General features: G+C 35.1%; 1 protein-coding gene across 15 annotated transcripts in view; it reads right to left on the bottom strand.

The window, feature by feature from the left end:
• Positions 1 to 14,093, bottom strand: part of CEP128 (centrosomal protein 128) — a 383,862-nt gene that overhangs the window by 340,690 nt on the left and 29,079 nt on the right. For all 15 annotated transcript variants that reach the window (XR_006203977.1, XM_042943963.1, XM_042943964.1 and 12 more), the window contains 4 exons: positions 13,359 to 13,485; positions 12,187 to 12,305; positions 9,161 to 9,252; positions 5,389 to 5,461 (listed from right to left, as the gene is read on the bottom strand). Coding sequence is in view for 14 of the 15 variants with exons in the window: in XM_042943963.1 (XP_042799897.1) it covers positions 5,389 to 5,461; positions 9,161 to 9,252; positions 12,187 to 12,305; positions 13,359 to 13,485 (411 nt within the window). In the remaining variant the exon portion in view is untranslated. The remainder of the gene's footprint in view (positions 1 to 5,388; positions 5,462 to 9,160; positions 9,253 to 12,186; positions 12,306 to 13,358; positions 13,486 to 14,093) is intronic.

Raw genomic sequence — 14,093 nt, forward strand, 5'->3', positions numbered from 1 at the left:
CATCCTTTCTTAATAAAAACTCAAGAAAGTCGGGATAGAAGGAACATACCTTAACATCATAAAAGCCATATGTGAAAAGCCGACAGCTAATATCATCCTCAATGGGGAAAAACTGAGAGCTTTTCCCAAGATCAGGAACATGACAGGGATGTCTACTCTCCCCACTGTTGTTTAACATAGTGTTGGAAGTCCTAGCCTCAGCTATCAGACAACAAAATGAAATAAAAGGCATCCAAACTGGCAAAGAAGAAGTCAAACTTTCACTCTTCACAGATGACATGATACTCTACATGGAAAACCTGAAAGATTCCATCAAAAAGCTGCTAGAACTGATCCATGAATTTGGCAAAGTTGTAGGATACAAAATCGATGTACAGAAATCAATTGCATTTCTATACACCAATAATGAAGCAACAAAAAGAGGTATCAGGGAATCAATCCCATCTACAATTGCACCCAAAACCATAAAATACCTAGGAATAAACCTAACCAAAGATGTAAAAGATCTGTATGCTGAAAACTATAGAAAATTTATGAAAGAATTTGAAGACACAAAGAAATGGAAAAACATTCCATGCTCATGGATTGGAAGAATAAATATTGTTAAAATGTCAATACTACCCAAAGCAATCTACACACTCAATGCAATCCCAATCAAAATTGCACCAGCATTCCTCTCAGAGCAGAACAAACAATCCTAAAATTTGTATGGAACCACAAAAGACTCCGAATAGCCAAAGTAATGTTGAAAAAGAAAACCAAAATGGGAGGCATCACAATCCCAGACTTTAGCCTCTACTACGAAGCTGTAATCATCAAGACAGTATGGTACTGGCACAAAAACAGACACATAGACCAATGGAATAGAACTCAGAATTGGACCCACAAATGTGTGGCCAACTGATCTTTGAAAAAACAGGAAAGAGTATCTAATGGAAAAAAAGACAGTCTCTTTAGCAAACAGTACTGAGAGAACTGGACAGCAACATGCAGAAGAATGAACGTGGATCACTTTCTTACACCATACATTAAAATAAACTCAAAATGTATGAAAGACCTAAACATGAGACAGGAAACCATCAAAACCCTACAGGAGAAAACAGGCAACAACCTTTTTGACCTCAGCCGCAACAACTTCTTACTCAACACATCTCCGAAGGCAAGGGAAATAAAAGCAAAAATGAACTACTGGAACCTCATCAAGATAAAAAGCTTCTGCAATGCAAAGGAAACAATCAACAAAACTAAGAGACAACCGACAGAATGGGAGAAGATATTTGCAAATGACATATCGGATAAAGGGTTAGTATCCAAAATCTATAAAGAACTTACAAACTCAACACCCGAAAAACAATCCAGTGAAGAAATGGGCAGAAGATATGAATAGACACTTTTCCAAAGAAGACATCCAAATGGCTGACACATGAAAAGATGCTCAACATTGTTCATCATCAGGAAATACAAATCAAAACTACATTGGGATAACACATAATACTGATCAGAGTGGCTAAAATTAACAACTCAGGATACAACGGATGTTGGCAAGGATGTGGAAAAATGGGAATCCAATTGCACTGTTGGAGGGAATGCAAACTGGTGCAGCCACGCTAGAAAACAGTGTAGAGGTTCCTCAATTAAAAACAGAATTATCCTACAACCCAGCAATGGCACTACTAGGAATTTATTCAAAGGGTGCACAAGTGCTGATTCATAGGGGTACATGAACCCCTATGTTTATAGCAATGGTTTCCACAATAGCCAAATAATGGAAAGAGTCAAAATGTCCATCAACTTACAGATAAAAAAGATACGGTTTATACGTACAATGGTTTACTTACTACTTGACAATGAGAAAGAATGAAATCTTGACATTTGCAACATGAATAGAACTGGAGGGTATTATGCTAAGTGAAATAAGTCAGACAAGGACAGATATCATATGTTTTCACTCACATATGGAACTTGAGAAACTTAGAAGACCATAGGGGAAGGGAAGGGAAAAAAATAGTTTCAAAGAGAGAGGGAGGCAAACCATAAGAGACTCTTAAATACAGAGAACAAACTGAGAGTTTATGGGAGGGGCAGGGAAGAGGGGGAAATGGGTGATGGGCATTGAGGAGGGCACTTGTTGGGATAGGCAGTGGGTATTGTATGTAAGCGATGAATCCTGGGAATATACTCCCAAAGCCAAGAGCACACCACATACACTGTATGTTAGCTAACTTGACAATAAATTATATTTAATAAAAACAAACAAAAAAGACTAACTCTACTATAGCACAACTTATCATTAAGCAACAGTAATCAAGACCATGTGATATGGGCACTGGAATAGACAAATGAACCACAGGATCAAATACAAGTCCAGAAACAGAAGCCTGCAAATGTGAACATTTGGTGTATGACCAAGACAGGACTGTAAAGTAGTAACAAAGGGCTGATTCTTTCAATAAATGAAACTGGGGGCGCCTGGGTGGCTCAGTCAGTTAAGCATCCGACTTCGGCTCAGGTCATGATCTTGCGGTCGCGAGTTCAAGCCCCACGTCGGGCTCTGTGCTGACAGCTCAGAGCCTGGAGCCTGTTTCAGATTCTGTGTCTCCCTCTCTCTCTGACCCTCCCCCGTTCATGCTCTGTCTCTCTCTGTCTCAAAAATAAATAAATTTAACAAAAATTAAAAAAAATAATAATAAATAAATAAAAAATAAATGAAACTGCATCAATAGATATTCATATAAAATGTATGATCCCTACTTCACACCTTGAACAACTTACCAATTCCAAGTACATACTAAGTCTTTATGTAAAAGTTGAAACAATAAGCTTCTAGAACATTACATAAGAAAATATTTTCATGTTCTGAAGATAGGGAACAATTTCTTAAACAGATTTAAAAAAAAAAAAAAAAAAAAAAAAACTAACCACAAAAGAAAAGATAGAAAACTGAACTAGATTATTTTAACAGAAGATCCCATGAAGGGAGAGTTAAGAGAATGAGAGGCTGAAGACTATTGGAGATAACACTGAAATACATATAACTGACATTGTGCTCATATACAAAATATATAAAGACCTCCCACAAGTCAATAACGAAAATACAAGGAAGCCAATAAAAAAAGGGGGACAAAAGAAGTGAACCAGTATTTCAAAAAAGAAATTGCCAATGACCACAAGAATGGAGTAGATTATTACTAGGCAATTCAGTAAGAAATTGGAAACTCTGGAAAAAACAAAATGTAAAAAATGCTCATCATCTAGTAATCATAAAAATGCAAATTAAAACCATGATGAGACACTATGCACACCTATCATAATGGCTATTATTTAAAGACTAATAATACCAAATATTGGAAAGGATAAAAAACAACATGAATTTTCCTACATTGCTAGTGGGAGTGTAAATTAACATAACCACTTTGGAAACCTGTTTATCAGTATCTACTAAATTTGAAGGCACCTAGAAATTGCACTCCACATTACATACTAACAGAACTGCACATACATGTGCACTAAAATAATAAATAAGATTACTCATGGCAGCCTTCTTTGTAATAGCCCAAAATTTGAATTAATTCAAATATCCATCATAAAATGTTAAAATACATTGCGGTAAATCCATAAAATGGAATGCCAAAGAGCAATAAAAATGAACAAACTACAAGTATATGATTAGCAAGATTAGCAAAAAACAGACATAAAAAACACACCCTGTATAATTCCATTTATGTAAAATATTTAAAACAGGCAAAATTTACCAATGGTATTAAAAAGTCACAAGAGTGGTCATCTTTGAAAAAGAAGGAGAAATTAGTGACTGGGATGGAGAATGAGGAGGCTTCTTGCACAGTGGTAATGTTCTATTTCTAGATCTGGGTGGTGGTTAAAATGGGCCTGTTCACCTTGTAATAATTCATTGAGTTTTACAATAATATATGTACTTTTCTGTAAGTAAATTATACCTCCAAATTTAGAAAATTAAAAATTAAAAAAAAAAAAAAAAAAGATGAAGCTTCAGCAGGTTCCACTGTCAGGTGATGGAGATCATTTATTAAGCTACAGAGGATCTTGAAGCTACATTCTTAAAAGTGTGTGCATTCCACTCCTGTTTAGACAGTATGAAAATCAGACAATGGCATAGATTTCTTGCTGTGTAAACCACTGCAATTAACTAAGAAAGGCACCAATCTGTTAATATGAGAAAATACTTTTTTTTTTTTTTTTTTTGAAGTGTGATAGTTGAGGTATTTTAGACTGGCACAATTTAAATCTTGGTAATGCCTGGAAAAATCTAAGACTTTATGTAAAAAAAGAAATATCCCATATTCTGATCACACATCAAATGCCATATCATCACACACTAACTGTGAAGATCTTGTCTATTTCAACAGAAGATACACATAATATCTTCACCTCTCTGGGGTGCTTCGCAAAGAAATCAGCACCAAGAGCACAAGAAGAATGTACTTTTCATATGGCCAGATGTTTACTCAAATTTTTGAAATGGGCAAATTTCACTGCAAAAAGAGTAACTAAGTTGATCTCTTTGAAAACAGAGTATATCCGTCTCTTAGCATATGCAGGCAATAAATTCAAATTCTAAAATAAACTCAACATATCTGTGTAAGGATCTATAAACATAATAAAAACTGCAGAAAAAAAATATCTGCTAATATACTTTCCGTTTGAATAAAACATGTTAAGGAAAAAAATTCTGCTACCATTCCTGGTCTTGAAAAAACAAAAGGTGCTATGGGATATGAATAAATACACATTGCTCCTTAAGTTGATAAGTTTCCAAGTTTAAGGACAATTTCTATTGATTTTTTTTCCTCCTAAAACAAACAACTGATGATGCAAAGAAACAGACACTGTATGTACTTCATTTTTCACTTCAATTCCACCAACAACAGTGGGTTGATTAAAAGAAACCCCTGAATGACGACTCTCAACAATCTAAGTTTGAGAAAATAAAACTCGAGAATTAAGAGTCTTTGCAGCAACCGATTACACACCTAAGTGAAATGAAAATACTTAATGAGGGGTGCTACAGAGTCCCTATCAAAAAATTCCGTATTTCTAAAACATCATTTAAGAAAAGCCATATAATCACTGGGTCAGTGAAATTTAAAATATCTTTTGAATATTCATAAGGAAACTCTAAAAATTAGACAAATAATAATTCAATCTCTAATATATTACCATTGTAAATATTTTAATCTTAAACACCCCAAATTCATGAACATTGTATAAGAAGTACAAGAACATAATTTAGATAAAATGGCGTGTATCATCCAAAAAGTTAAGATCTACTAAACTTCAGCGTGATTACAACCAGGCCCACCACTCTAACATCTGTGTATGAAATTTGTTTTATAAACAAACAGTTCTCACCATTTCTTGCTTTTGGGCTTCGTTAAGTTTTTCAGCTAATTCTTCCAAAGCCCTTTTTGTTTCAGCATCCGACCTAGGCAAAAAAAAAAAAAATATTTTAAGTTGGCTGTTTGAAAAAATATACACAGACAGTGAAACATACAACTTGTTATTACATAATATTCTACTGCAGTGGTTCCTAAATCTTAGCAAACATATGAAATACCTGGAGGGCTTATTAAGACAGACTGCTGAATCAGTAGATCTGCAATGGGATCCAAGAATGTGCATTTCTACAAATTCCAAGTTGATGCTGATGGTGCTGATCTGGGAATTACACTTTGAGAACAAGCGCTACACTGGACCATTACCTTCAATAAACAAGTAGGTTGCAATATGCCTCATTTTAAATTAAGAAGAAGGGAAATGGGGGGAGGACTAAATGTGATCTCAAATCCTCTCTAGCAATCCGTAACCAAATTACATCAGTGTGTGCTGTACAAAGTCCGTCCTCATCAACTTACCTCCCTATTACCTTTTTTCCTAACAGATTAATAACATACATGATAAATAATGAAACAGCACTGAAAGAATTACAAATAAAACCAAAGCCTGTCCTCTCTCACACCTCCTTAACTCTGGTTCCACTCGCCACTGGCACCCATGCTCAACCACTTCCACGCTTCATTCTTTTGCTGGTTAACTCTGCCATTTTCATCTCTAGACACTTTCAATTAACTCTCTGTTTTGAAATATTTAGTTCACTGATACCCCTCTCCAATTTCAGATACATTCATTACTATTTTTAGTTTTTCTACTGGTTACCTATGTAACTTACATAATATATTTATACCTCTTATGAACTATTCCATCATAAAGAATTGATGCTTTTGGTTATGTCCTATCATGTTTCCATTTTCATCAGCTTCATACCTACATTGTTAACAGTCTTGTGCTTTTGGTTTTGTCTAGAGTTTCTTATTATCTTTTGGCCTTATATGGCCCTTATGTATCACATTATTAATATTTTTCTCTGACTTCTTACAGAATCACCTATTAAGAATCAACTCCATTCTTGTGGATTACATTCTTCTCAAAGGACACCTACTTCCTACTCTAATTTAGAGTGAATATTTCCTGGATTTGCTACATGGTTACCATTCTGGGGACTGCTTTCACCAAATCTCTGGATTAGTTTTATTATTTCTCATCACCTGTATCTTACTTTTTCTTGGTTACCATTTTACTTTACTTATGTGTTCTTAGGTAATTTACTCAGAAAGAAGTTACCCTAAAGGTAAATATTCTAAGTCTTTAAATCTCTGAAAATTTACTTGCACCTCTTTCTTGGCTTTGTGGTTCTTTGTACCACTGGACTTCCCACATCTCACTAGCTGTTCCTTCTCAAGCTACCTCTTTTGTGTATATGAGACTTCTAATACTGGAACTTTTTGGCACTAAGCCCTGTCCTTGATACTCTCCATAAAGCTGCTAGATATTACCCATTTTCAAATACCACTCCTGTATGCTCACCACTCTTAAATTTGTATCTCTAACAGACTTTTCCTTTAAGCTCCAGAGTAAACATCTGGCTGCATATATTACATCTGGATGTCTCACAAATATCTCACACCTAACATATCCAAGGCCAAACTCTTAACCTCTAGACCTGGCATATCCCTACCAGTCTTCTGGTACTCAAATCAGACATCTGGGAGTCATCCTTGGTTTATTCTCTTTACCCCCCATATCCAATCTACTGCCATATCCTGTTTCTTCAGTCTCCAAAAACCTGTCTTAAACATACCTGTGTCCATCTCCTCCTTGCCAGAATCATGGTCAAGCAATCATCTCTCACATGCTAATGCAATAGTTTCCTAACTTGCCCTTCTCAAATCAATTTTCCACATGGCATCCAAAGTGAGTTCTGAGTTAAACTTTATTAATGCTTTCTAAAAGCTTGCTTTCCAGTACATTCATTATTCATATACCTTTTGCAATAAATACCAAAAAAAAATGAAAAATTAGTCATTAAATATCAATCTTTCTGAATCACAGAGAAACCTACATTTAACCTAGCAACCTCTTACCCAGTATTTTTATAAACGTAAATTAAGAATTTGTGGTACAAGTAAAGCAGAATTGGATCCGGATATCTTCCTCATCTATTCACAAGAAAGTCAAGTCACCAATTTCACAAGAAACTTGACTTCTAGTTTGGCTTAAATAAAGTTTCTCTGCCTCACACATGCCTCTGGATCACACAAACTATTACCAGATGGTACCAGCTCATGGATCAGAAGATCCCCAGTCTACCACTGCACATCCAAATGACCACTGAAACCAATTAACGAAATCAAACCTGCAATTTCTCCTGGGTCTTCCAACAGGACAAATTCCTGAAATTCATGTTCCTAGCGCTTAATTTGTACCCTTTCTTCAAATGTGTAAAAGCTACACAATAAAGCAATCCAAGAACAGACTATACTAGAATGTTGACACCATTTTGCTTATTTTATCAACTTGTCAAAAATAAATACCTAGTTTTAAGTTAACTAACAAATACTGGTTTAAAAGAATGACAATACAACTCCATAATACAGCTCAAAATTCAGGAACTTAATTTCTTTATTCATACCCACTATATATGAAAATGATCTTGAACCACAGGGTGCTGTAAGTGGTAAAGAGCAGACACTCTGGGGCCGTAATGCCTATACCTGAATCCTGACTCTACCACATACCCCATTTGAACTCCAACAAGCTGAATTACTTCATCTCTCTACCTTTTTCCACACCCAAAAAATGGAAAAAATAATGATGATTACCTCATTAGGGTTGTTTTAAGAATTAAATCTAAATCTGGCAAGAAGTAAGTGTTCCATAATATTAACTACTAATAGTAGTAATAGTAAGGTCTTTAATTCTTATTACTAAATTTCCTATGTTCCTCATTTAAAAGCAGGTAAGTTATACAGAGTACAGTTGATAATCACATATTTAACATTTATAGCTTTGACCCTTTTTGAGACAGCAACAAAAAACTGGTGTATGGAATGATTTTGTTAGATGGAATGGGAGTTAGCAAGTGAACTTGGTAAACAAATTTCAATTCAGCTTTGTTGTTCCCCCATCGCTGCTCTAGAGAAGAACTCTGGAGAGTCACTCTAGAGACTGACTCTAGAGAAGGATAAAGACTTTGGTTTCCTGTAAAAATATGGCCTCCAAATGAAAGCCAACTGTCACTGCTAATGATGAAAATGAAAAGACAGTGAGGAAATTTTAAATAAAGTGATACTTGCTGGGCACTACATAAAATTGACAAAACTGCAGAGCTGGCAAATATAAACTACTCACTTTTGAAGATTTCAACTGAAAGCTAAAATACTGGATTCTCCAATGGCTCATGTTGACAAATGCCAAACTATGCTTTTTTTTTTTTTTTAAGCTTCACTGTTGGTGATCTGGTCTCCATCTCTGTTTCTCTCTCTGTCTCTCTCCAACTATTTGCAAATCAACCTCTTTGCTAAGGTCTCACAATGTATCTCTCCATAATGGCAGTACTCCAGTGCAGTAAGTTAACATGTTTTTAAAAATATGAATTTAATCTGTCTAACACTGAGTCACAATATATTCTAAATTCAAAGGATTTTAAACTGTTCTATTAATAAATTTTAAAATACTGGTATAAAAACAGCACTGTTTTTGAATTCACGCAAACATATCAATTACAGAACTTATTATGTTCTTCTAATAACTTATGCCTCCAACAAAAACCATATTCTGCTTTTACCGGCTTCTTCTGGCAAATTCCCGATTGAAATCGTCTCCAAGCCGAACTTGTTCACTGCTGAGGTCTCGGAGGGACTGATGAAAAGCATGAAACTAGTAAAAGCAAAACATAGTTATCCATTTAGGATTCTGTTTAATTCTTCCATGAAGGGGAAGAGCTTACTTTTTGCTGTAATGCCCAAATTTCATGTTAATAAAACAAAATAAATGTCTATTCTGAAACATTTTTCCAAAGAAAAGCAACTTTTAAAAAGTTATATATAACATTAACCATCACATCCTCTATAGTACACTAATTCCAGTCCTTTTAGATACCCCCTCCCCCCTCAAAAAAAGAGGTCGGTAAACTTTTCCTGTAAAGGGTACAATAGTAAATATTTCAGGCTTTCAGGATATATAAACTGTCAAAATTAGTCAACACTGTCATTTTAGCACAGAAGTAGCCATAAACAAAGGAGCATGGGTGGCGGTATTACAAAAGAACCCTATTCAACTGGACCACATGCCATCGTATGCCAACCCATGCTGCAGAGAAACTCTTGCCCACATGCACCAGGAACCATGTACAAGAATGTTTGGAGCAGCACTGTTCACAATGAAAACGCTGAAAACAAACACAAAGTCCATTAAGAACGGAACATATATAAATTGTGATATGTTCTCCCAGTGGAGTATAACACAGCAATAAAAATGAAATGATCAAACCTAAGTACACATTAGTAAGGCTATAATGTCAAAAACATAACATCAATTGAAAAAAAGCAGAAGAAGATATACAGTATTATTCTATTTGTATAAAGTTTACACACAGGGAATACTAAACAAGATGTATGTATTATAATTTTTTTTTTTTTTTTAAGCAAGAGAATGGTTATTATAAAAGTCAGGATAGTTGATAGCCCTGGGGAAAGGGGAAGTGCAAAAGAGGCTTTAGGGGTATAATAATGCTTGGATTCTTAGCCTGGATGGTGGTTACATAGATTTTCATTTACATTATTGTACTTTTAATTGTAAATATGTATACCATATATGTATCTGTATACTATAATTTACAATAAAAAAAAATATTTAAGTTATAGAGATTTGCAGAAACAACAAATCAATCCATTTCAACAAATGTACATTGAGCAACTAATCAGTGCCAGCAACTGTGGTAGGAAATAAGGGGTTCAGAATTTAACATGGGATATAGACATGCAAACAAATAACAAATGACAAATGATGTGCAGAACATTACGGAAAACACACTGTCTGGGCGCCTGAGTGGCTCAGTTGGTTAAGCATCCAACTCTTGATTTCAACTCAGGTCAAGATCTCACAGTATGTGAGTTTGAGCCTTGCATCAGGCTCTGCACCATCAGTGCTTGGGATTCTCTCTCTCCCCTGTCTCTCTCTCTGCCCCTACCCCACTTGCTCTCTCAAAATAAACAAACTTAATTTTTTTAATAAATAAGAAAGTACACTATCACATGTAGCTAAAGGTCATCTTAAGAAAAGAGACTTAAAATAAGGAAGAACAATTAAAAAGGAGTGGAGGTAATACAGTGGATGAAGAGCAGACCATTCACTTAGGTTTTGCAATGATTTTCCAGTTTTGCAAACCAGAATCCTAGGACTCATCCTTGACCCCTCCTTTACAATCATTCTCCCCCTCCCCAAATGGTCATCTGATCTTCAAGACCTTTCATTTTACCCACCAAATAGCTTTTAAGTCTACCCTACCTTCTCTCCAACTCCATTTATCCTAATCCAAGTAACCACCATCTCACACCCACAACACAACAATATCCTCTTAACTGGACTGCCCACACTGATTTCATTTTCTACACGAGAGGTGTTATGATCTTTTCAAAATAATTGTTATCCCCTTACAAAAACTATGCATAGTCTTGGTCCTTCATACTTCTTCAGCCACATGGGCTTTAAGTTGCCCTAGGTGTTAGCTTCCTTCCTATCAAGGTATTTGTTCTACCCAAAATGACTCACTCAACTTTCAGATTTCAGCTCAGCCTTTCTTCAAGAAGCCTTCCCTGCCTGGAGCAAGTCCCTGTACCACACACTCCCCTGACCCTATGCTTACTGTTTAGTATGCATCTCAGCTCACAATTATGGATGCATCTGTGTACTTATTTAATATCTAGCCCCTCCCCTTAGATTACAAACTCCACAAAAACACAAGGTCTTTGCTTATCTCTATTCCCAAGCACAAGCACTGTCCCAGAACAATGGCACTAAATAAACAGAATGGAAAAGTAAATGAACAACGTTAGGATATTGTTCTCTGCTCTAGGCTTAATCATACAATACACGCTAGTAAGTTGCACCTACCAAAAAAAACCAAAACCCACACAGTAAAGGAAAAGTTTCTACAAGGGGACATCTCATGCACTTGGTTCTGTTATCTCTATCTTAATCTGTAACAAGCAAAAGCTACAGGTGAGTATCCTGACAAGCTCTGAGGCTGCAATCCTGAAACCACCAAAACAAAAACCTCAAAGTCAGCAACATCCTCTAGCTTTTGTCTAATTAATTTAGCTACACAAAGCAACAAGAAACATTTTTTCGGCTCTTGTATGGAAGCTTAAAGAAGCAGAAAAAGATATATGTCCTTAGAATGAATACTTCCAAAATCTTTACTGAATACATGAAATACATGGAAAGAGTATGAAATTTCTTGCTTCTAATTAAGTAACTCCACCAATGATTCAACAATCAGAAAAATACCAATGAAAAAAATCAATAGGTTAACCACACAAGGACTAACTTGTTTACACTAAACCAAAATTAGCAAAATAGAAAGTAGCTGACTTAGCAGGGCTTACCGAAGAATGAGCCACCTGAACAAGGAAATAAAACATTGTCCAAAACTAAACTCATTTTTAAATATTCTACAAAACATAATCCTCCAGAACAAAGTACAAAATAAATGATAATTAGTACACTGAAAATAAGATAGTTTACTTGGTTTAAAAAGAAAAGAAAAAAAAAAAAAAAGATAAAAGCAGATTACAGACTAGTACAAAGTACCTGGCCCATGTCGTCAGTCTCCCGAACAAATCGGACACCAGTTCTGGACCTAATTCGTTTACTCCCCTGCTGATCCCCATAGTCCTTGAGAGGTGAGGTAGGTGGAAAACGGTAGCTCTCTTTAGAGATGAAACAAAAAAGAGAGAATAAAAACATGTAGGAGAAGAAACGTGTAAAATTTTGCTCAGAAAATATACATCAGTCATGGATATATACACACGCCCTAACCCAGACTATTTCCCAAGTATCTTGCTAAGGCCACAAAGTGGCACTCATCTTGTTCTTAAAGCAGATAAAATGAGCAACAGAAATAACACAGAAATAGAAAATATCAAAAGTTCTAATTTGCTATACTTTTCAAATAAGCAATATATTCTTTTAAAAATAATAAATTGGAAAATAAAAATAACTTCTCTCTCTAAAACATAACTTAATACCAATAAAACAGAATTTTTCCAACAAAGTAATCTAAAATCTGAACATAGTTTAAAAATCAATAAAAACTACATAAAAAAGATTAGCTGGTTGTGTCCAATTTTTAATCCTTATTATCATGATCAATAGCATTATTAACAATGCAAGTTGCTAATATTCACTTCTATCTAAATCACCTCTCTTCACTGCATACTTTTCTATTCATATGTGATCTCAGTGCTGTAGGAAAGTTATTAAGTAGGATTAACTACAGGCAAACCAAGTGTTATCAGCTTTAATCTAGCCATTGAAATCTAGCTGCACACCAAAGATAAAATTCACCTGTTTTTAACAAGTGTCATAGGATATTTCTTAATCAGACTTTGAAAAACTGTGAAGCTGGGACAAGACTTCTAATCGAGAAAGTATAACACACAGTAAATCCTATTTGTGTGTTGCTTTTGATTAGAAGCAGACAATTAAATTCAAGTTTTGTCAGGTAAAACCCTCTGTGGTCTACGGAGTCTGAGAACAAAAGTAATAGAGTAACAAAGTCTCACTGAACACACTTCAAATTAGGCACCATAAAATAACTGATGACTGCATCTTCTAAACATCATTTTATGATTTTATGTATGGGTTCTATTTCTCTAAAGATTAAATGCATTCAATATGTACTTCAGGAATATCTGTAAAACAAAACAAAACAAAACAAAACAAAAAGGGGGGGGGTTTCAAAACATCTCTGAAGAGTTTACCTGTCACAGTGCCACCATCGAGGTCACTTGCACTCAGACTTGTAACAGAAATACTTCTCCCTCCTGAGTTTCTCAATAAACGCTGACTCCGCAATTGGCCTATTGATTGTTCCAAGCTTTCTTTTAACTAAATTAAAGAATATAGTGAAGGAAAATTTATTCTCTTTAAACAACTCCAAATACAAACAGACAAGAGATTTTTAAAGCTATTTCAGAAAAATCTGACTTTCCAAAGAGACTTTATATCCGAAAAAAATTTGAAGTAAGTTATGTTAGGAAATAGAAACATTTCTGTTTGACTATGACCAGATGTTTGACTATGATTGTTAATGTCTTTACTGTGATATGACAATGTGAAGCTTTACTTGTAGTTATCCCATCTTTGACCCATAGAGATCATGGAACCTGTACCTCGGTATCTTCCCTGTTATAAATTCTCAGCCATCATCTCTTCAAATACTGTTTCTGCCCCTTTCTCTCCTCCCTCTCCTTCTGAAAATTGAGATATATTCAAGCTATCTTTTTACCAAATCCCATATGTCATCGTTTTCTGAATTATTTGGTTCTTTCATTCATCCATTTTTCTTTTTGGATACCTTATGCTGGCCTATCTTCCAATTCAATTGTAAATGGGATCTATTCCTTGATTTCTCTTTCTGTTGTTTCATTATTGGTGTATAGGAATGCAGCTGATTTCTGTGCATTGATTTTATATACTGCGACTTTGCTGAATTC

The sequence above is a fragment of the Panthera leo genome, chromosome B3 (assembly GCF_018350215.1).
Source record: "Panthera leo isolate Ple1 chromosome B3, P.leo_Ple1_pat1.1, whole genome shotgun sequence".
NCBI classification, from domain to species: domain Eukaryota; kingdom Metazoa; phylum Chordata; class Mammalia; order Carnivora; family Felidae; genus Panthera; species Panthera leo.